Source organism: Bos indicus, chromosome X, assembly GCF_029378745.1.
Source record: "Bos indicus isolate NIAB-ARS_2022 breed Sahiwal x Tharparkar chromosome X, NIAB-ARS_B.indTharparkar_mat_pri_1.0, whole genome shotgun sequence".
NCBI classification, from domain to species: domain Eukaryota; kingdom Metazoa; phylum Chordata; class Mammalia; order Artiodactyla; family Bovidae; genus Bos; species Bos indicus.
In genome coordinates, this window is record NC_091789.1 from 72,198,464 (window position 1) to 72,221,044 (window position 22,581).

Genomic DNA, 22,581 nt, shown 5'->3' on the forward strand with positions numbered 1-22,581 from the left:
GTCATAAATGAGTATTGAATTTTGTCAGAAACTTTTTCTGCATCTATTGAGATGATCATATGATTTTTATTCTTCAATTTGTTGATGTGGTGTATCACATAATTTTGCATATACTGAAGAATCCTTTCACCCCTGGGATAAAGCCCACTTCATCATGGTGTGTGATCTTTTTAATATGTTGTTGGATTTGATCTCCTAGTACTTTTTGAAAATTTTATGTCTGTGTTCATCAGTGATATTGGCCTGTAATTTTCTTTTTTTCTGATATCTTTGTCTGACTTTGTTATCAGAGTGATGGTGGCCTTGTAGAATGAGCTTGGGAGTTTTCCTTCCTCAGAAAATTTTTGGAAGGGTTTTGGAAGGATAGAAGTCAAGTTTTCTCTAAATATCTTATAGAAATCACCTGTGAAGCCATCTGGTCCTGAACTTTTGTTTGTTGGAAGTTTTTAAATCACAGTTTCAATTTCAGTACTTGTTGTTAGTCTGTTCTTATTTTCTGTTTCTTCTTGGTTCAGTCTTGGAAGATTGTACCTTTCTAAGAACTTGTCAGTTTTTTCTAGTTATCCATTTTATTGACAAAGTTGCTTGTAGTAGTCTCTTATGATCCTTTGTGTTTCTGTGGTGTCTTTTGTAACTTCTCCATTTTTATTTCTAGTTTTATAGATTTCAGCCCTTTCCCTTTTTTCTTGAGGAGTCTGGCTAGAGGTTCATCATTTTTTAAAAAATATTTTCAAATAACCAGCTTTTACTTTTCATTGATCTTTTCTATTATTTTCTTTGTCTCTGTTTCATTTATTTCTACTCTGATCATTATGATTTCTTTCCTTCTACTAATTTTGGATTTTTCTGGTTGCTTTAGGTTTAAGGTTAGGTTGTTTGAGGTTTTGTTTGTTTGTTTGTTTCCTGAGGTTGTATTGTATTGCTGTAAACTTTACTCTTAGAACTGCTTTTGCTGCATCCCATAGGTTTTGGATTATTGTGTTTTCATTGTCATTTGTCTCTAGGTATTTTTTATTTCCTCTTTGATTTCTTCAGTGATCCATTGGTTGTTTAGTCTCCACATGTATGTGTTTTTTACAGTTTATCTTTCCCTGTAATTTGTTTCTAATCTCAATATTGTGGTCAGAAAAGATTGCTGATACAGTCTCAGTTTTCTTAAATTACTGCAGCTTGATTTGTGACCTAATGTGCGATACATTCTGGAGAAGTTCTATGTGCACTTCAGAAGTGTACTCTGCTACTTGTGTATGAAATGATGTAAGAATATTAATTAAGTCCATCTGATCTAATGTGTCATTTAAAGCCAGTGTTTCATTATTGGTTTTCTGTCTGGGTAATCTGTCCATTGGTGTAAATGGGTCATTAAAAAGTCATCCACTATCGAGTTACTGTCGATTTTCCCTTTTATGGTTATTAACATTTGGCTTATATATCAAGATGATCCTCAATTTCTCTAAGTAGTGACGTGAAGAATTTTTTCATGTGCCTGTTGACCATTTGTATATCTTTGGAGAAATGTTTATTTAGGTCTGCCCATTTTTGATTGTTTTTTTTTTTTTTTTTTTTTTTTTTATTGAGCTGTTTGAGCTTTTCATATGTTTTGGAAATTAAGCCCTTATTGGTGACATCATTTCAAATATTTTCTCCCATTCCATAGGTTGTCTTTTCAATTTGCTTGTGATTTTCTTTGCTGTGAAAAATTTCATGTGTTATTAGGATATGTTGCAGTTTATTTAATTCTAATACAAAGGTAAATATATTGCCAAAAGAGGAATTTGTGACAGAGAACACATTTTGTCATCTTTTATGCCATTAAGCCTTTATTCCTATGCTGAGCTATGCTCAGTCATGTCCTACTCTTTTGTGACCCCATGGACTGTAGCTGGCCAGGCTCCTCTGTCCATGGGATTTTCCAGGCAAGAATACTAGAGTGGATTGTTGTTGCCTTCTCCAAAGGATCTTCCCGGCCCAGAGATCAAACCCAAGTCTCTTGTGTCTCCTGCAATGGCAGGTGGATTCTTTACCACTGAGCCATTTGGCCAATGAAAGTAAAAAGGAACTTAGTTTATAAAAGGTAGATTCAGGATTTAAACCAATTTTCAAGTCAATTATAATCTCACATGATGCCAGTGGGCAACATTTCCAATTCTATTGCATCTTCCAAACTCTTAAGTTATATTTGTTAATTGGTACTAATGAATATAATACTTTTAGGAAAACAGTTGGCCCACTGATCTAATTTGTGATCATTTTTAGCATTTATTCAGCAAGTTAGTTTGATGGAAAGGAATTAGAATTGGTCACAGAATAGGAAGTAGCATTTTACATAGAGATTCAAATTTTAATAGAAATATGACATGTTCTGGGTATGGTTTTGTGATTACTTTAACCCCTTAAGGTCTTGAAGCCTTTTTGCTCATGTACCCCTCAAACACTTAGAAGTTGGCTTATATAATTTTTCATAAGATTCAAATAATTACCAAGAATGTAGTTTCCAGCAGTACAAATGTTGATGTGGCATAATAAAACAGTAACATCACCCCTTTAAATATATACAATGGAATTTAAGTATCAGAAATATTTGATTGCCACTATCACTCATTTCAAATAATTAATGGAAATAGATTTTTTAAAATTTTCTTAAGGCAGTAAGCTCAGTATTAAAAAAAAACTGTCTTCTGGGTTCAGTAATTCAAATTATTATTTGTATAAAATTAATCAAGCTATCATAAATACATTACAGTTTTGATAAATGATTAAACACAAATTAAATTCCTTGAAATTCATTGCTTAGTAAAGTGGAAGTAGAGGAAGTTGAGTATCTAGACAATGACTTGATTGGAGTTATTTTTTTTGTTGTTCAGTCACTCAGTTGTGTACAGCTCTTTACAACCCCATGGACTGCAGCACACCAGGCTTACCTGTCCCTCACCATCTCCTGGAGTTTACTCAAACTCATGTCCATTGAGTCGGTGATGCCATCCAGCCATCTCATCCTCTGTCATCCCCTTCTCTTCCTGTCTTCAGTCTTTCCCAGCATCAGGGTCTTTTCCAGTGAGTCAGCTCTTTGTATCAGGTAGCCAAAGTATTGGAGCTTCAGCATCAGTCCTTCCAATGAATGTTAAGGGTTGACTTTAGGATTGTCTAGTTTAATCTCCTTGCAGTTCAAGGGACTCTCAAGAGTCTTCTCCAGCACCACAGGAGTTATTTTACCTTGTGAAAAGTCCTCTTGTATCTTTATACACATACCCGAAGTGACTTGCAGCACCTTGTACAAGAGATTATTACAATTACTCAGCATCATTTAGTGACTAAGAGTGGGCATTCCAGAGGCAGACCATGTGGACTTGAATTTCAGCTCTGAGCCTCAGCTCTTCCTTTTACTAATTGCATGACTTTGAGAGATCTGCTTAACTCCACTGTTAACTCTTACCTGTAAAATGAAAATAGTGATTGACTGTTGCATGGGTAAAATGAAATAATACATCAGACATGCTTAGGGTAGTGTCTGACATATGAAAGTTTGCTGTACAGTAAATTCTAGATAATCTTTTCAATTATTTTGAGAATTTCATATAAGTATCTTAAAGTGTCTGTGAGCATTTCTCAGGCAGATTTAAATAATTTAAGGATTATCCACTAATAATTTCCTTACTTCTACCCTGGTCGGTCAAATAATTTTCCACATTTTGTACAAGAAGCTAGTAAAGTTTTCCTATGCATGTGTATGCATACATATATTTGTATGCACACATATGTCTTCTTAAGACTGAATACTTAATGTCCACTCATGGCAGGGAAGCAAATGTCTACTCATGGCGGGGAAGCAAATTGTCTTTACCCACAAATATTTGTTAAACACCCATTGAAATTCAGTGAAAGTTATATTTAACAAAGAAGAGGAAAACTGACTCTAAAACTTGCTCTCACTAAAGACTTATGAGATGTATGAAGATTAATAAGCCAATTTTGAAACAAAAACACAACCTCTCTGATTTGAAATGAAACAGTAAATTCAAAGTGACCTAAACAAGAAAGTAATATAGATAACAGGAAGAGCAGATAACAAGAAGCAGGAAGGAAAAACAGTTGTTCATACCTTAAAATTGTAAATCAATTATTTAATAATAATGTAGAATCTAAGCAGAATCAAGGTATATACATTAGCATTAAAGTTATGGGTGTCTTTAATTTTTTCTTCTAAGAATTGTAATAAAACTTGTTAAGCACAAAATGCTAATCTGACGTTATTACTAGAAAATTTTGCTATCATTGCATGAACTGAACTCTCTTACATTGTTAGGAAACATAAGGATATATTTACTTGGTGTATTTCTTTTATATATCCTGATGTATAGAACTAGTAGTTTACTATTAAGATATTTTTTTAAATATACTTTATTTCCTCTAGTACACATTAATTGAATAGGAAAGAACTGGAAAATTAATAACTTTGATGTGAATGTTAGTATTTTGAAGACTAAGATGAGAGACAGGACAATTTCTGTCGAGTGTTACATCAGAGATTTCTACCTTTATAGTTATATACTCTATTTAACTCAGAATTTATCTAGGGACTTTAAACTTCCCACCAAAGTTATATAACAGTTGAAAATTTTTATTTCATTAGGAAATAAAATATTTCATTATTTTCATTAGGAATAATTTTGTTGTGAAGGTTGTTTACCTTTTGAAGTAATTAGTACCATATATCCTTCAATATCCCAGAACCAATGGGAATCGTTATTACATTCATATAAAAACATTGCTTAAATAGAATGGGTATTTTATTGGCCATACATAAGACAGAAACTTCTTTAGAATATCACTTTAGTTGGTAAACCTGGAAAAAATACTACAAAATTTTATTTTAGTTCACATGGTTATTAAAAGCCCTTCTATGCTTAGATATATTTAAAGAGAATTCTATTCTGATGTTACATTTCTGTTGTAAACTTTGAACTATCTTCCTGAGGTTTAAAAAAGTCTACTAGCCTAAAATAAACTTTTAGAAAAGAAGCACATGTACTTCTCTATTGGGGTTTTAGGAGCAGGAATGTCTCAGTTCTTATACTTTTCTCTAATATGTATTTTTTTCTTCCATAATTCTTTTCTGCCCTAAGCCCTTTACAGAACCACAAGAATTACTCCCATTTAGGGATCCCCTTAGTTCTTCCTTTCAGTACATAGACCCTTTTGTCCTTCCTTTACCCTATGTATTAATATGTAGGCCTTTAGGAATTCTAAGTGCCTTAGACTGCAGTATTTCACTTCTGTGGTGGGCCTTTTTGTACATGATATTCTAACCCAGACATTCTTTGAAGTCCAGGCCTCATGAATCTGTAAATGCAAAACAAAATGATTTGGAAATCCTGAAAATATTAGAGACTGTTTTGACTTGTGCCATATTATAGACCTTTAAGTATATGTATGATTTAAACTAAGCTAACAGTATTCCCCAAAAGCTTTCTTAGAGAACCCTATAATGAATAGATGATTTGTTTTTAACTTATCAGTAAAGTTTGCATAAATGGTCTTTTCAGTCTGAAGAATATGAAGTGTGTTCTTAAAAGTAAATAGATAGTCCACTTTTAGTCTTTTTTTTTTATACACTATTTTGCTTGGCAATCCTTTATCCACCTTTGTTGGGAATGTTTTAAGAATAGCTTAAGCTCTTTCTATGAACACAGGTTTCCTAAGCTTTTTCACTGTGCTGATTTGACAAAACCATCCACTGGTACTTCATGAGTCTCAATATGCTCCCTCTTAGTTAACGTGTATTTTCGCTATACAGTTAACACACATAGCCTATTGCTTTGGTTTTCACATGCCCCCATCACTAGATCATAAACTTCTTAAAGGCAGGGGCCATGACTTACTTGATTCTCTTCCCCCATGGCACCAGCTTAGTGGCTTGAATATTAGTACACAGTGAAATTTGTGATATGCAGGAAACTCAAAATATTTTTTTTTTAACAGATTTGGTTCATTTGACTTGTACATCTTCTAAAACAGCAAGAGAAGATTTAGAACCAGTTGTGCAGAAATTGTTTACTCCATATACCGAAACGGAGATAGGTAAGAACCATAATCAGTGATTCATGATGTAAAGGTAATATGACCACTTTACTCTTCTTAGAGATGTCTTAAAGGTTTCTGTAGCCTGAACTGAAATCTGTTATATTCAGCACCAGTACTTAAATGTTTTCCTAGGATGATTAACCACATTCTCTTCCTAAAAATAGGATAGTTTCTGTAAGGATAAAGGAAAATATACATCTCACACACAGTGTATATATTAAGTGCAAAACTATACATTTATATGTGTACATACTTGCATAGAAAAAAACTGTCAGGATATCTGTCAATCTTGGTGAAATTATAGGTAATATATTTTTTTTAATTTTCTTTATTTTATAGATGTTGTACAACAAGCATATATTCCTTTATCAGAAAAAGTTTTCTTCATTTATTAAGGAAAAAAAAAACTTGGTTCGACTGAGAGATTAAACTATTAATTGGCAAATGCAGGAATCCTTCCTGACCAATAATTGTCTTTTAATGCATAGTATGTTAGTGATGTGATATTTAGCTTTCAAGATATATATATCACTTTGCTACTTACTCATGGTGGAAAAATGCTTTCCAGCCATAAATTTTGTAACTTTTCTCCCCACATCATAGGGTAATTCTTATAGATATGAATGGAGCAAATTGTAGTGAATCTTGTGTATAATTGATCAAAACGTAGCCTAATCGATCTTATTCATTTATATGAAGTGATGGTGATTTTCATTATAGGATTATCATGTCCAATTGAATTCTGGCCAGTTTCCTCATTGATTCATATGTCTTCATTTTCTTTGAATGCTATGTTTGTTCAGGCAACAATTTATTTCCTCCCTACTTCCCGTGTTTCCTTTTAGTTCATCTCCTGTGTGTCTTGCTTGTTTTCTTTGCAGAGACAGTGCATAAAGGGGCATTTACATAGGAAAACAAACTGATCCTTTCTGAGGAGCTGTATCTGTATAATTAATTTCATTTTGAGCTGCCTGAATCAAATCCTGCAACCTGAAAATTTATTTCACTTTAGTTTAGAATTTAATTTGTTCCATATTTACTTTCTTTAATTAAAAAATCTCATATAATTATTAGTATTATTGTTAAAAATTTGATTGCAGAGTTATGGTACACAACAATATTCTTAACTGTAATATGAAATCAGTTTTATCTTTGGCTTTAATTACCTTGCTTATAAAAACTCTGAATTCCTTCTTTTTTCTGAAGTTTTTCATAATTTTTTTGTAATTTCATTGTGTGGTGGTCTCAAATAATACACTAAATTTGAGTCTTGTCTCATTGCTCTTCACTTTTTAAATGCATATAATTTTCTTTTTTAAAAGTCAAATTTATGTGTTCATTCCTTAGCATCTTCTAGCCATTTTAGATTTTTAAGCATTAATCTTAATGGTTAATATGATCCCATTTTGAAATGATGTATGGTTCAGAACATGAGTGAAATTCTTCAGTAAGAACTATGTGCTCAGAGGGGTCATCAGGTGCACTGAGGCACTGAAAAGCTAGTTTTCACTGATACATAGGCCTTTTTATCATCAGGATGAGATAGTGGTCATATTTTAATTAAAATGTCAGAACAAATACTGTTGGAGTTATTGAAAATGAATCACCAGATAAAGTGAGCACTGGGCCATGGCAGGTCAAAGAGGCAAAGTCACCTGGAGAAGAGAACTCAATTCATTTTCCTGCCTAAATGAGGAAGAAGGAACTTTATGAACAATATGAACTTTTAATACATTAAAGCACATTCTTCTCTATAGCAAAAGCCCCTGTTTTCATGGACTGGTGGCTTGTACTGTTAATGTTTTAATTATCTTTATATTTCACAATGATATGAAACCTTATGCTTTAGAGCTTTATAAATATTTTGTCTTAAAGTGCATGCCAGAAGAATAACATTATTTAAGCTTATTTTCTTTTTATTCGAGTTCTATGTTCTGTGTAGTGCTTGTGTTTCATGAGCTTCCGTGAAAGTCAGCCTAGTCACTTTAATGAAGTTTATTTATTGTAAAATGTAATGTTCTCTTCTCAAACACAGTACTACTTTTCCTATGTATCTGAGAAATTCAGTGTCCTTGCCTTCTGTTCTCTCTCCTTCCTGGTTCATGCTTAAGATATCAACTAGAGCTCTTATCATATGCTATGCCTTAAAGAAGCATTTGTACTGATACTTCCAAGAGCCCTACTTCCCAGGCCCTTTTAAGAACATCAGAGATCTCTAAATTCTTCCCTGCTTCACAGTGCAAGGACATTTCAGATGTTTTATGCTTAATAAACCTGATTCTATGGGTGAGAAAACGAGATGATTGCTCACCATTCATAGGTGCAATAATTCTTCAATAATCCATGCATGTGTGCATGCTCAGTCACTCAGTCATGTCTGACTCTTTGCGACCAAATGGACTATAGCCCGCCTGGCTTCTCTGTCCATGGAATCTTCCAGGAAAGAATACTGGAGTGGGTTGGCATTTCCTTCTCCAGAGTATCTTCCCAACCCAGGCATCAAACCCATATCTTCTGCATCTCCTGCATTGGTAGGCAGATTCTTTACCACTAGTACCACCTGGAAAGTCCCTAGATTCCATAATATCCTTCTAAACACTGGTAGAATTTTCCTAAGTATTACTTATTTTACTCAGGAAATTAAGATTTTTCCATACAAACTGAAGCAGCAATTTCATTAGTACAGTATCTTCAAATGTGTGCCATGTAGTATCATGACTTGTACCATCTTCTTTCTCTTTTTCCCTCCATTGGGCACAACGTGTGGAGTGTTACCTCATTCCATCTCGTCAGTTCCTATCTCAAAAAGCAGCACTGCCTAAAAACAGGAATTCCCTTTATAGATGTCATTTTGAAAAAGGTGGCAGATGAGGGTATTCAGAATTGCTGGACTGAGAAGTCAAATGCCTTATCTTAATTCCTTTTTGTATTTACTGTGTTCAGTCTAGGTGGTATCTATAGTAGTTTCCTACTCTCTTGGTCTCGTGTTAGCTATGTTGCTAAAGTAGTTCACTCTCTCCCTAAACATGACAAGCAACTGTAGACTATTTGTTGCTTTTATTTGGTGCGCCACTGTTGATTTTCTTTGGGCTACTTTGTTCTGTACTTGCCTCAGTTTAATTTGTGCAAGATTTTATTCTAAATTACCTATTCCTTGTTTAGTCTTTGCACAGTCTAATTGAAATGAGCTTTTACAGAAAACCAATTCTATTTCTGGCCAAGTGATGTATTCCTATCCAAACCTTGGCAGCTTTAATATTTTTTGACAATTGTGCACTGCACAATTGCATGTTATTTTTCCAGCTCTCTGCCTTCAAGCTGGCCTCAAAGAAAGATGAAGCAATTATGTTTCTTTCAGGCTTTTAAGGTCAAAGCACGATAACTCCCTTGTATCTAGACCATTTATCTTCAGCCTATGTTAACTTTTCATCTTCGTGGTTTCCTTTCAAAGCTTCAACCTCTATGAAGTTTCTTTCCTAAATTGATTGGATTATTTATTTTCCCTAACTTGTATTGAGTGAAGGCCCTCCTCTGAGCTGGAACTTTCATAAAATATAAGATAAGCTCTCTTAGTATATGCTTAGAAATGGAATGAGCAATATTAAGGGACTTCCAGACCTTAGCCCACTTTTCTGCAATGCTCCTAGAGTCTGGTTTCACAAGTGATAGGCACTATGTTTAATTATCTTCCTGTAACATTTAACGAAACTAAACTCACTAATAAACTTACTAAGAGCCATATGGTTTTTGCTGTGAAATATGAGTATCTTATGTTCCTTAATTTTGTTAGTAAGTAGTCTTTGCCATCTATTGTGTGCTTACACAAAGCTGGTGATACCTTAGACTCATAGATCTTGGCATTAGAAAGGGACGTCTTAAAGAATCACTTCATCCAGAGTTTCTGTGTCCTATCACATTAATAATTATGGATTATTCAGGATGAACAAGGAAAAGAACATATTTGGTATTCTTATAGTGGAGATATTTTGAGTTAAGTATAATAAATGGCTGTTTGTCCTGAATTGAGGGATGGGACATTCTTTTTAACTGAATACTACAGTTAGCTAACTTTTCTACACTGATTATAAATTAACAAATAAGATTTAATTAACTAGATAATTATACCTTTAGAATTTTCTTTATGATTCCCATAGTTCCTCATGGTCTTGGGTAATTGTCATGTACATCCATTATTACCATTATACAAAATTTGAGTTTTTCTTCAAATTCAGGCTAAGAAAACACTGTAGTCAATAAATATATTAACAGTAATGTTTTCTGTTTTCAACCAAAGAAAATGTAATTATAACATTTCCAAAGAGGAGGGGCATAAAAATAATTATTAAGATAGCAAGGAATGTTGCTGTTCTGTTACCAAGTCATATGACTTTTCGCAACCGCATAGACTGCAGCACACCAGGCTTCCCTATCCCTTACCATCTCCTGGAGTATGCCCAAGTTCATGTCCATTGAGTCAGTGATGCCATCCAGCCATCTAATCTTCTGTCCCCTCTTCTCCTTCTGCCCTCAGTCTTGGATGGCATCAAGGTCTTTTCCAATTAGTCATTTGTTCACATCAGGTGGCCAAAGTATGGGAGCTTCACCTTCAGCATCAGTCCTTCCAAAGAGTATTCAGGGTTGATTTCCTTTAAGATTGACTGGTTTGATCTCCTTGCTGTCCATGAACTCTCAAGAGTCTTCTCCAGCACCACAGTTTGGAAGCATCATTTCACAGTTTGAAAGCAAGGAATAGGCTTTAGTTATTGAAGTTAATAACTTTTTATAGCATATCATACTACCTGAAAACAGAATTAAAATTAGTTCAAGAATTACTCATTGAACATCTGTTGTATACTACGCTCTGTATTAGGGAACATGAAAATTCCAGAGAATAAGGACTAAGTCTACTTAATCTTTGTATCCCTAGCTCCTAGCCTGATGCCTAACATATATAATAAATGCTTGCTGTAAATGAGAGAATGTGTACTGAAAATAACTTACAGTCTCTTAATCATATTTTTCTTGTTGGTTGGCATTACTTTTGTAATCTAGTAGGACAGAGTGTTAGTGAGTGAGGATATCCAAGTTTTAATCTTGTATATACTATTTTTTAATAACAGCTTTATTGAGATTCACATACCATACAGTTTACCCATGTACGGTATAAAATCCAATTTTTTTTTTAATTTGTTGTTCAAACATCACCACAGTCAATTTTAGAATATTTCCATCACCCTTTAGCCATTAACCTGTTCAATTCAGTTCAGTGGCTCAGTTGTGTCCGACTCTTTGTGACTCCATGAACTGCAGCATGCCAGGCCTCCCTGTCCATCACCTACTGCCAGAGTTCACCCAAATCCATGTCCATTGAGTTGGTGATGCCATCCAACCATCTCATCCTCCATCATCCCCTTCTCCTCCCGCCCTCAATCCTTCCCAGCATCAAGGTCTTTTCAAATGAGTCAGCTCTTCACATCAGGTGACCAAAGTATTGGAGTTTCAGCTTCAACATCAGTCCTTCCAATGAACACCCAGGACTGATCTCCTTTAGGATGGACTGGTTGGATCTCCTTGCAGTCCAAGGGACTCTTAAGTGTCTCCTCCAACACCACAGTTCAAAAGCATCAATTCTTCAGCATTCAGCTTTCTTCACAGTCCAACTCTCACTTCCATACATGGCCACTAGAAAAACCATAGCGTTGACTAAACAGACCTTTGTTGGCAAAGTAATGTCTCTGCTTTTGAATGTGCTATCTAGCTTGGTCATAACTTTCCTTCCAAGGGGTAAGTGTCTTTTAATTTCATGGCTGCAATCACCATCTGCAGTGATTTTGAAGCCAAAAAAAATAAAGTCTGACACTGTTTCCACTGTTTTTTTTTACATTAACCTGTACTTTCCCTCAGTTCCTCCCCAACTGAAGTAACTGTAATCTCCTTCATATCTTTTCTTTATTAGCTAAGTGTCATACGCTTATCGGATCTTAGTTCCCCAACTGGGGATTGAACCTCGGCCATAGCAGTGAAAGCACCAAGTCTTAACCACTGGACTTTCAGGGAATTTCCCTACTCCCTGTCTATAGATTTTTCTATTCTGGTCTTCTCATAGTCCTAGGTATAGTATTGACTTTATAATATTTTAAGTTGGTTTATCCATGTGAAACATAAGAAAATCTGTTTATGTTAACTTCTTACTTCACTGGCATAATTTAAAGATGAATATGATCATAAGCACTTTGATACTAGTGATGAGAAATAAGAAAAGTCTAAGGAAATGTGATTGGATTTAAATCTAAGTAACTTACTGATAATCAAAATAATTTTTAAATCTAACTTGTCTTAGGTTGAAAAGCCATCATCGCTTGAAATATCAAATACATGTATTAGAGTGTGCATATGCAGATATACTTTTGTTGAAATACAAAGCTCTGATTTACTATAATGTATAGTTACAACTTTGTTAGTAATTGGCTACATATTATAGTAATTGAGAGGTATGCTGTACTTTAGATATACATAAAATTTATGTTTACATTTAGAAAATGAAGAAATTGAAAAGCCAAGACTTCTATGGGGTCTTTACTTCAATATGAGAGATTCTTCAGATGTCAACAGGAACACTTACAATGATTTACCATCAAATGTTTATGTCTGCTCTGGCCCAGACTGTGCTTTAGGAAATGATAATGCAGTCAAACAGGTAAGGCTGTTGGTCTTTCTCAGTTTTAGATTAAGAAGTTGGTGTGGTAGGGAAAGTGAATTGTTTTTTCCTCTAAGAGGTGGGAAAAGAGACTAAAAAAGCATCTTTATCATTTAATACCATCTCTGTAATTTGCTCCTAAACATTTTCTCTCTGAACAACAAAGCCACATTAAATATATTTCAAATGTAGTATCAAATATTGTCCTGGTCTTGAATATAATGATGAAATACAAGAGAATATTTATGAGTTCCATTTTGGGAATAAGGATAGAAGGTCTTAGAAATACATATCCAGAAAATGAATTTATAATGCCAATATTCTAAAGAGACATTGCTTCTAATTTAAATTGTGGTCTATCAGTGTATTTGGAAATACATGAACTTTTTTCCTGTTTAAACTTGAGTCATTTCAAAAGGTGTGCAACTGGTAAGGCACACAAAATGTATTTTGTAAATGGCATTTTTAAGGCACATTTTTATCATGGAAAAGAACATAGTTTTTCACAGTAAACATGATTCCTTTAATGTTTTGACACAAGCTGGTGTCCAAAAGCTACTATAATAACTGCTGAGGAGTATGTTAAATCAAGGTTGAATTTGTGACAGCACTCCTGGGCAGGGCTATAAAGGTACAAGGTAGGTGACACAAAATGCCAAAAGTGAATTATGACTCTACTAAGCTGAATATTCATATGCATGTACAAATATACTTTTCTGCACTTGACTGAAAGAGAAGAGCAGAAAATACTGTTTTTGAGGCATAAGTCTAACCTTTTCACCAGTATAGTTAGTGCATCTATCTATTGAATCAATAAATGGATAATTTAACATTTTTCTAAGACTACAGGTGGAAATTTCATTCCCCCTAGTGGCAAGGATCTTATAAGAGCAAATGGCTTCTTTGAGCCTTTAATCTAATTTTTCAGCATAGCAGCAAGGCCATGACCCATACATTTACGGTTTTTTGCCAAATTCTTTGTTTTTAATCCTCAGAATCTAATGGTAATCCAGGATAATCATATTTAGTCAATGATAAGAAACAAAAACAGGAAGTCACATCTCTCATCCATTTTTTTGTTCTGTTAGTTTAATAGGAACCCAGAATAGTTCAATATCTACATTTATGGCTTAAAATGGCCCGGTCATTTTTGCTTTGATGTTCCATTTTTTTCCCAAGCAGAAATTACCAACAAGTTATCAGCCAGATAACTTTATTTATCAGTGAACTTTAATGTTTTTAACCAAAATAAAAAGCCTTAAATAAGGACTTAGTATACAAGTGCTAGTGTGATCTAAGATGTAAGCTAGAAGATTATAATTAAAGGATAATTTTATCATGAATTAATTTGCTTCCCAAGAAGATAGACTTGAGTACAATGTTACCACAGAAGAAAACAATAATGCTAGTTTGGGTGCTAATTATTATATGCTATTAATTATAAGTAGGCTTATATTTGTTATATAGCTTTTAACCTCAAATAAGTTTTAGGAGAAATATTATAATGCCTATGTTAAAGGGCATCAATAATAACTTTTAAAAATAGCCAGTTTATTTAGATAAACTGTGTTCTAATTCTAGTGTATTATACTGTGTTCATCCCAAATGCTAATTGATGGCTTCTGTCTTCCAAATTGTCTATAAATATCAGAATATCACCTAAGTTTTGCCCATGTAGGAACATAAGCACTCGGAGATTTCCATTTTCCTTTTTTTTTAAGTAAAATGCTTTATTTTACTATTTGTCAAGTTTGCATCTACTGTTCTTATTTGTAAATGTATAGATGTTGAATAACATAGGCCTGTCTCCCTTATGTTTATTTGAAGCTATGATTTGAAGACATTAAAAATAGGAAGTAATCTGTGTTTAATACTCACAAGTTAAAGTTGTATACAGGAGCATACCAAGACATTCTCGATTATGTAATTCTTTCTGTGACTTGCTAGTTTTGTGGTCTGTGTTCTATTTTTTTTTCTGAACCTCACATAGATACTTCTTTTCTTATATGAGGAATGTTTCATTTACCCATGCATACTGATAAACAGACTGGTCTATAGTCCCTGCTGGTCTATACTCCCAAGGCAGTGATAGCTCACTCCTCTTTCAGGTGTCCCAATTGCCTTGGAGCTGCCACTGCCTTGGGAACAAGAATAGTTAAATAGTGCTGTACTCTGTATTATACTTCAGGTGTGAAATGTGTTAAATTGGCTGATGCTGGACTGGCAGTATAACCACCATTAAAATATTGTTTGTATGGAGAGACCGGCAAATTGCTTATGACTTTTGGTACACAATTTGTAAGTTGAAGATGAGCTTTCTTGGTTGTAAGAACTGTCCAGTTGCTCACATAGTGCAGTAGCATTTACTTTCTCAAGCTATTGAGGGAGAGGGCAATTTTAGCTGTCATATTTCCTGAAGCTTCCATTTACTGTGCATTTTCTATATGCCAAGCACTGTCTTAAGCATTTTATATATATTATCTTATTTAGTCTTCACAACAACTCTATGAGGTAAGTATCTGTTGCATCCCCATTTTACAAATGAGGAAATTAAAGCCCAAAGAGGCTAAATAACTTGGCCAGAGATCACATAGCTGGTAAATTTTGACCCAAGATTTAACCTCAGGTCTGTTGGACCCCACTGCTTGTACACACATGTAGTATACAGTGCTTTCATCTTGTTAATGTAGATGCATCCTAAATACATTAAACTACTAGACTGACAAAATATTTGTTTTTAGACTTCCTTGTAGCTCAAATGGTAAAGAATCTGCCTACAATGCAGGAGACCAAGGTTTGATCCCTGGGTTGGGAAGATCTTCTGGAGAAGGGAATGGCAATCCACTCCAGTATTCTTACCTGGAAAATCCCATAGACATAGAAGCCTGGTGGGCTACAGTCCATGGGGTCACAAAGAGTTGGACATGACTGAGTGACTAACACACACAATGTTAAGTAAACATTAGGAATATCTAAACTACTCAGCTTTTTTTCTCTGTACTTCCCAGTATAAGGAAACTAAGTCACAATATAATTAGCCCTTTTAAATTATTTTAACTACATGAAAGCCTTTACCCTTTAAGCTTACTTCTGGCTTTAAAAGGACGAGGAAGATTAACAGTTGACAATTAAGTACTCTGAACCAACCTCTTTGTGTAACTCTCAGAATTGTGGCTTAGTTGGCAAATGAAATGAAACACACCAAGAAGCTTCCAGAAGACCTTCCAGAAAGTGATGGCGCTAAAATGTTCCAGCAGTTGGAAAGAGAGGAGCGACTTGGGAAAGGCCGGAGTCTGGCCATGGGAAATTGGCAACAACAGGGGCCAGTGGCAGATGGCTTAAAGGGGGATTTCCACATCAGGTAGTGTACAAATAAGGGCAGGACAGCAAAACCTGCAGTTGGTTGGCAGTCTTAGGACACATGTTGTTCATGACAGGAATATACAGAAACAGATTGAGTGGGATCCAGCCACGGAAATTGGGGTTCAGGGGAATCTATCCTATAGAGAGGTGGCAAAAGAGAGACAAGGTGTAAGATACAGAGGAACTGGAGTAGAAGTAAAAGAAAGTAATAATGATTATAGTATTTATATTCAATATTTGCACAATATATAATTTCTAAAATTCTTCCATTTATATATATCCTTACATGTATAGCTACGTGTGTGTGTGTGTGTGTGTATGTAAACTGTATTGTAGAGATGTTGGATATAAATATTACAACATACATTACATATATGTACATACATATGCATACATCATATATATATAGAGAGAGAGATTCTATTCCATGCCTGGCACTACGGATTCAGAGTTAATTAAAACCTAGTCATCATTCCTGGGTGAATCACTGTGTGGTAAAGGATAAAATACTTTGACCACCTCATGTGAAGAGTTGACTCACTGGAAAAGACTCTAATGCTGGGAGGGATTGGGGGCAGGATGAGAAAGGGATGACAGAGGATGAGATGGCTGGATGGCATCAATGACTCGATGGACATGAGTTTGGGTGAACTCCGGGAGTTGGTGATGGACAGGGAGGTCTGGCATGCTGCAGTTCATGGGGTCACAAAGAGTCAGACACGACTGAGCAACTGAACTGAACTGAACTGAACTGAAAGGAGAAAAACATATAAACAAATGACATTGCAGTGTGGTATATACAATAAAAGAATGATATCAGGACTTCTCTGATGGTCCAGTGGTTAAGACTGCATTTCCAATACAAGGAGTGCAGGTTCAATCCCTGGTTGGAGAACCAGAGATTGAAGATCCCACATGCTGCATGGTGAGGCCGTAAACAAATAAACAAAAGAATAGATTTAAAAAAAAAAAAGAATGATATTGAAAGTACAAAGGTAAAATAAAGGAGCCACAAGTTCTATCTAGGAGTCAGAGAACCATACACAGAAGGATATAAAAGATGAGTAGCAATTTTTCATCCAAATGGAAGACAATCAAATTGAAACATTCCATACATGATAGCATTTGCACCAGCCTAGGCTGTAAACATCATAGTTTAAGAAGTCAGTCAGTCAGTTCAGTCATTCTATTGTGTCCGACTCTTTCTGACCCCATGAACTGCAACACTCCAGGCCTCCCTGTCCATTACCAACTCCCGGAGTTTACTCAAACTCATGTCCACTGAGTCAGTGATGCCATACAACCGTCTCATCCTCTGTCATCCCCTTCTCCTCCCGCCTTCAATCTTTCCCAGCATCAGGGTCTTTTCCAGTGAGTCAGTTCTTCGTATCAGGTGACCAAAGTATTGGAGCTTCTTCAGCATCAGTCCTTCAAGTGGATATTCAACACTGATTTCCTTTAGTATGGACTGGTTGGATCTCCTTGCAGTCCAAGAAACTCTCAAGAATCTTTTCCAACACCACAGTTCAAAAGCATCAATTCTTCGGCACTTGGCTTTCTTTATAGTCCCAATTCTCACATCCATACATGAAGAAAAGACTCTATACATGGACATCACCAGATGGTCAACAACGAATCCGATTGATTATATTCTTTGCAGCCAAAGATGGAGAAGCTCTATACAGTCAGCAAAAACAAGACCAGGAGCTGACTGTGGCTCAGATCATGAACACCTTATTGACAAATTCAGACTGAAATAGAAGAAAGTAGGGAAAACCACTAGACCATTCAGGTATGACTGAAATCAAATCCCTTATGATTATACAGTGGAAGTGAGAAATAGATTTAAGGGCCTAGATCTGATAGATAGAGTGCCTGATGAACTATGGAATGAGGTTCGTGACATTGTACAGGAGACAGTGATCAAGACCATCCCCATGGAAAAGAAATAAACAAAATGGCTGTCTGGGGAGGCCTTAGAAATAGCTGTGAAAAGAAGAGAAGTGAAGAGCAAAAGGAGAAAAGGAAAGATATGACCATCTGAATGCAGAGTTACAAAGAATAGCAAGAAGAGATAAGAAAGCCTTCCTCAGCGATCAATACAAAGAAATAGAGGAAAACAACAGAATGGGAAAGACTAGAGATCTCTTCAATAAAATTAGAGATACCAAGGGAACATTTCATGCAAAGATGGGTTTGATAAAGGACAGGAATGGTATGGACCTACCAGAAGCAGAAGATATTAAGAAGAGATGGCAAGAATACACAGAAGAACTGTAAAAAAAGATCTTCATGACCCAGATAATCACGATGGTGTGATCACTGACCTAGAGCCAGAAATACTGGAATGTGAAGTCAAGTGAGCCTTAGAAAGCATCACTACGAACAAAGCTAGTGGAGGTGATGGAATTCCAGTTGAGCTATTTCAGATCGTGAAAGATGATGCTGTGAAAGTGCTGCACTCAATATGCCAGCAAATTTGGAAAACTCAGCAGTAGCCACAGGACTGGAAAAGGTCACTTTTCATTTCAATCCCAAAGACAGGCAATTCCAAAGAATGCTCAAACTACCACACAATTGCACTCATCTGACAACGCTAGTAAAGTAATGCTCAAAATTCTCCAAGGCAGGTTTCAGCAATATGTGAACCGTGAACTTCCTGATGTTCAAGCTGGTTTTAGAAAAGGCAGAGGAACCAGAGATCAAATTGCCAACATCTGCTGGATCATGGAAAAAGCAAGAGAGTTCCAGAAAAACATCTATTTTTGCTTTATTGACTATGCCAAAACCTTTGACTGTGTGGATCACAATAAACTGTGGAAAATTCTGAAAGAGATGGGAATACCAGACCACCTGTGGAAAATTCTGAAAGAGATGGGAATACCAGACCACCTGATCTGCCTCTTGAGAAATTTGTATGCAGGTCAGGAAGCAACAGTTAGAACTGGACATGGAAAAAAGACTGGTTCCAAATAGGAAAAGGAGTACGTCAATGCTGTATCTTGTCACCTTGTTTATTTAACTTATATGCAGAGTACATCATGAGAAATGCTGGACTGGAAGAAACACAAGCTGGAATCAAGATCGCCGGGAGAAATATCAATAACCTCAGATGTGCAGATGATACCACCCTTATGTCAGAAAGTGTAAAGAAACTAAAAAGCCTCTTTATGTAAGTGAAAGTGGAGAGTGAAAAAGTTGGCTTAAAGCTCAACATTCAGAAAACTAAGATCATGGCATCTGCTCCCATCACTTCATGGGAAATAGATGGGGAAACAGTCGAAACAGTGTCAGACTTTATTTTGGGGGGCTCCAAAATCACTGCAGATGGTGACTGCAGCCATGAAATTAAAAGACACTTACTCCTTGGAAGGAAAGTTATGACCAACCTAGATAGTATATTCAAAAGCAGAGACATTACTTTGCCAACAGAGGTTCGTCTAGTCAAGGCTATGCTTTTTCCTGTGGTCATGTATGGATGTGAGAGTTGGACTGTGAAGAAAGCTGAGCGCTGAAGAATTGATGCTTTTGAACTGTGGTGTTGAAGAAGACTCTTGAGAGTCCCTTGGACTGCAAGGAGATCCAACCAGTCCATTCTGAAGGATATCAGCCCTGGGATTTCTTTGGAAGGAATGATGCTGAAGTTGAGACTCCAGTACTTTAGCTACCTCATGCAAAAATTTGACTCACTGGAAAAGACTCTGATGCTGGGAGGGATTGGGGGCAGGAGGAGAAAGGGACGACAGAGGATGAGATGGCTGGATGGCATCACTGACTCGATGGACATGAGTCTGTGTGAACTCTGGGAGTTGGTGATGGACAGGGAGGCCTGGCGTGCTGCGATTCATGGGGTCGCAAAGAGTCGGAAACGACTGAGCAACTGAACTGAACTGAACTGATACATGACTACTGGAAAAACCATATCTTTGACTAGACGGACCTTTGTTGACAAAGTAGTGTCTCTGCTTTTTAATATGATGTCTAGTTTGGTCATACCTTTTCTTCCAAGGAGTAAGCGTCTTTTAATTTCATGGTTGCAGTCACTATCTGCAGTGAATTCGGAGCCCCCAAAAATAAAGTCTGTCACTGTTTCCATTGTTTCCCCATCTATTTGCCGTGAAGTGATGGGACCAGATGCCATGATCTTAGTTTTCTGAATGTTGAGTTTTAAGCCAGCTTTTTCACTCTCTTCTTTCACTTTCATCAAGAGACTCTTTAGTTCTCCTTCACTTTCTGCCATAATGGTGGTGTCGTCTGCATATCTGAGGTTATTGATATTTCTCCCAATAATCTTGATTCCAGCTTGTGCTTCCTCTAGCTCAATGTTTCTCATGATGTACTCTGGTTATAAGTTAAATAAGCAGGGTGACAATATACAGCCTTGATGTACTCCTTTTCCTATTTGGAACCAGTCTGTTTTCCATGTCCAGTTCTAACTGTTGCTTCCTGACCTGCATAGAGATTTCTCAGGAGGAAGGTCAGGGGGTCTGGTATTCCCATCTCTTTCAAAATTTTCCACAATTTGTTGTGATCCACACAGTCAAAGGCTTTGGCATAGTCAACAAAGCATAAGTAGATGTTTTTCTGGAACTCTTGCTTATTCAATGATCCAGCAGATGTTGGCAATTTGATCTCTGGTTCCTCTGCCTTCTAAATCCAGCTTGAACATCTGAAAGTTGACGGTTCACATACTGTTGAAGCCTCCAACAAACAGGTAATAGTGTGTAGCAAAATGTCTGAGAAGCAGAGATGAGGTGAAGTAGAAGATGATGAGAACAGAGAAGATAGGCCTGAAGTGTTTTGTTCGCCATAATCATCTTGGATTTTTATCCTATTCAGTTCAGTTCACTTCAGTCGCTAAGTCGTGTCCGACTCTTGCGACCTCATGAATCACAGCACGCCAGGCCTCCCTGTCCATCACCAACTCCCAGAGTTCATTCAAACTCACGTCCATCGAGTCAGTGATGCCATCCAGCCATCTCATCCTCTGTCGTTCCCTTCTTTTCCTGCCCCCCATCCCTCCCAGCATGAGGGTCTTTTCCAGTGAGTCAACTCTTCACATGAGGTGGCCAAAGTATTGGAGTTTCAGCTTTAGCATCAGTCCTTCCAATGAACACCCAGGACTGATCTCCTTTAGGATGGAATGGTTGTATCTCCTTGCAGGCCAAGGGACTCTCAAGAGTCTTCTCCAACACCACAGTTCAAAAGCATCAATTCTTTGGCACTCAGCTTTCTTCAGAGTCTAACTCTCACATCCATACATGACCACTGGAAAAATCATAGCCTGACTAGATGGACCTTTGTTGGCAAAGTAATATCTCTACTTTTCAATATGCTGTCTAGGTTGGTCATAACTTTCCTTCCAAGGAGGAAGCGTCTTTTAATTTCATGGCTGCAGTCACCATCTACAGTGATTTTTGAAGCCCTAAAAAATAAAGTCTGACACTGTTTCCACTGTTTCCCCATCTATTTCCCATGAAGTGATAGGACCAGATGCCATGATCTTCGTTTTCTGAATGTTGAGCTTTAAGACAACTTTTTCACTCTCCACTTTCACTTTCATCAAGAGGCTTTTGAGTTCCTCTTCACTTTCTGCCATAAGGGTGGTGTCATCTGCATATCTGAGGTTATTGATATTTCTCCTGGCAATCTTTGATTCCAGCTTGTGCTTCTTCCAGCCCAGCGTTTCTCATGATTTAACTCTGCATAGAAGTTAAATAAGCAGGGTGACAATATACAGCATTGACGTACTCCTTTACCCGTTTGGAACTAGTCCAGTCCATGTCCATGTCCAGTTCTAACTGTTGCTTCCTGACCTGCATATAGGTTTCTCAAGAGGCAGGTCAGGTGGTCTGGTATTCCCATCTCTTTCAGAATTTTCCACAGTTTATTGTGATCCACACAGTCAAAGGCTTTGGCATAGTCAAAAAAGCAGAAATAGATGTTTTTCTGGAATCTCTTGCTTTTTCCATGATCCACTGGATATTGGCAATTTGATCTCTGGTTCCTCTGCCTTTTCTAAAACCAGCTTGAACATCTGGAAGTTCACGGTTCACGTATTGCTGAAACCTGGCTTGGAGAATTTTGAGCATTACTTTACTAGCGTGTGAGATGAGTGCAATTGTGCGGTAGTTTGAACATTCTTTGGAATTGCCTTTCTTTGGGATTGAAATGAAAACTGACCTTTTCCAGTCCTGTGGCCACTGCTGAGTTTTCCAAATTTGCTGGCATATTGAGTCCAACACTTTCACAGCATCATCTTTCAGGATTTGGAAGAGCTCCACTGGAATTCCATCACCTCCACTAGCTTTGTTTGTAGTGATGCTTTCTAAGGCCCACTTGACTTCACATTCCAGGATGTCTGGCTCTAGGTTAGTGATCACACCTTCGTGATTATCTGGGTCATGAAGCTCTTTTTTGTACAGTTCTTCTGTGTATTC

General features: G+C 36.4%; 1 protein-coding gene across 6 annotated transcripts in view; it reads left to right on the forward strand.

The window, feature by feature from the left end:
• CHM (CHM Rab escort protein) overlaps positions 1-22,581 on the forward strand; it is a 260,470-nt gene that overhangs the window by 232,152 nt on the left and 5,737 nt on the right. For 5 of the 6 annotated variants that reach the window (XM_070785342.1, XM_070785343.1, XM_070785345.1 and 2 more), the window contains 2 exons: positions 5,980-6,078; positions 12,618-12,778. In XM_070785342.1, the coding sequence (XP_070641443.1) occupies positions 5,980-6,078; positions 12,618-12,778 (260 nt within the window). The remainder of the gene's footprint in view (positions 1-5,979; positions 6,079-12,617; positions 12,779-22,581) is intronic. The other variant, XM_070785347.1, reaches the window with a different exon arrangement.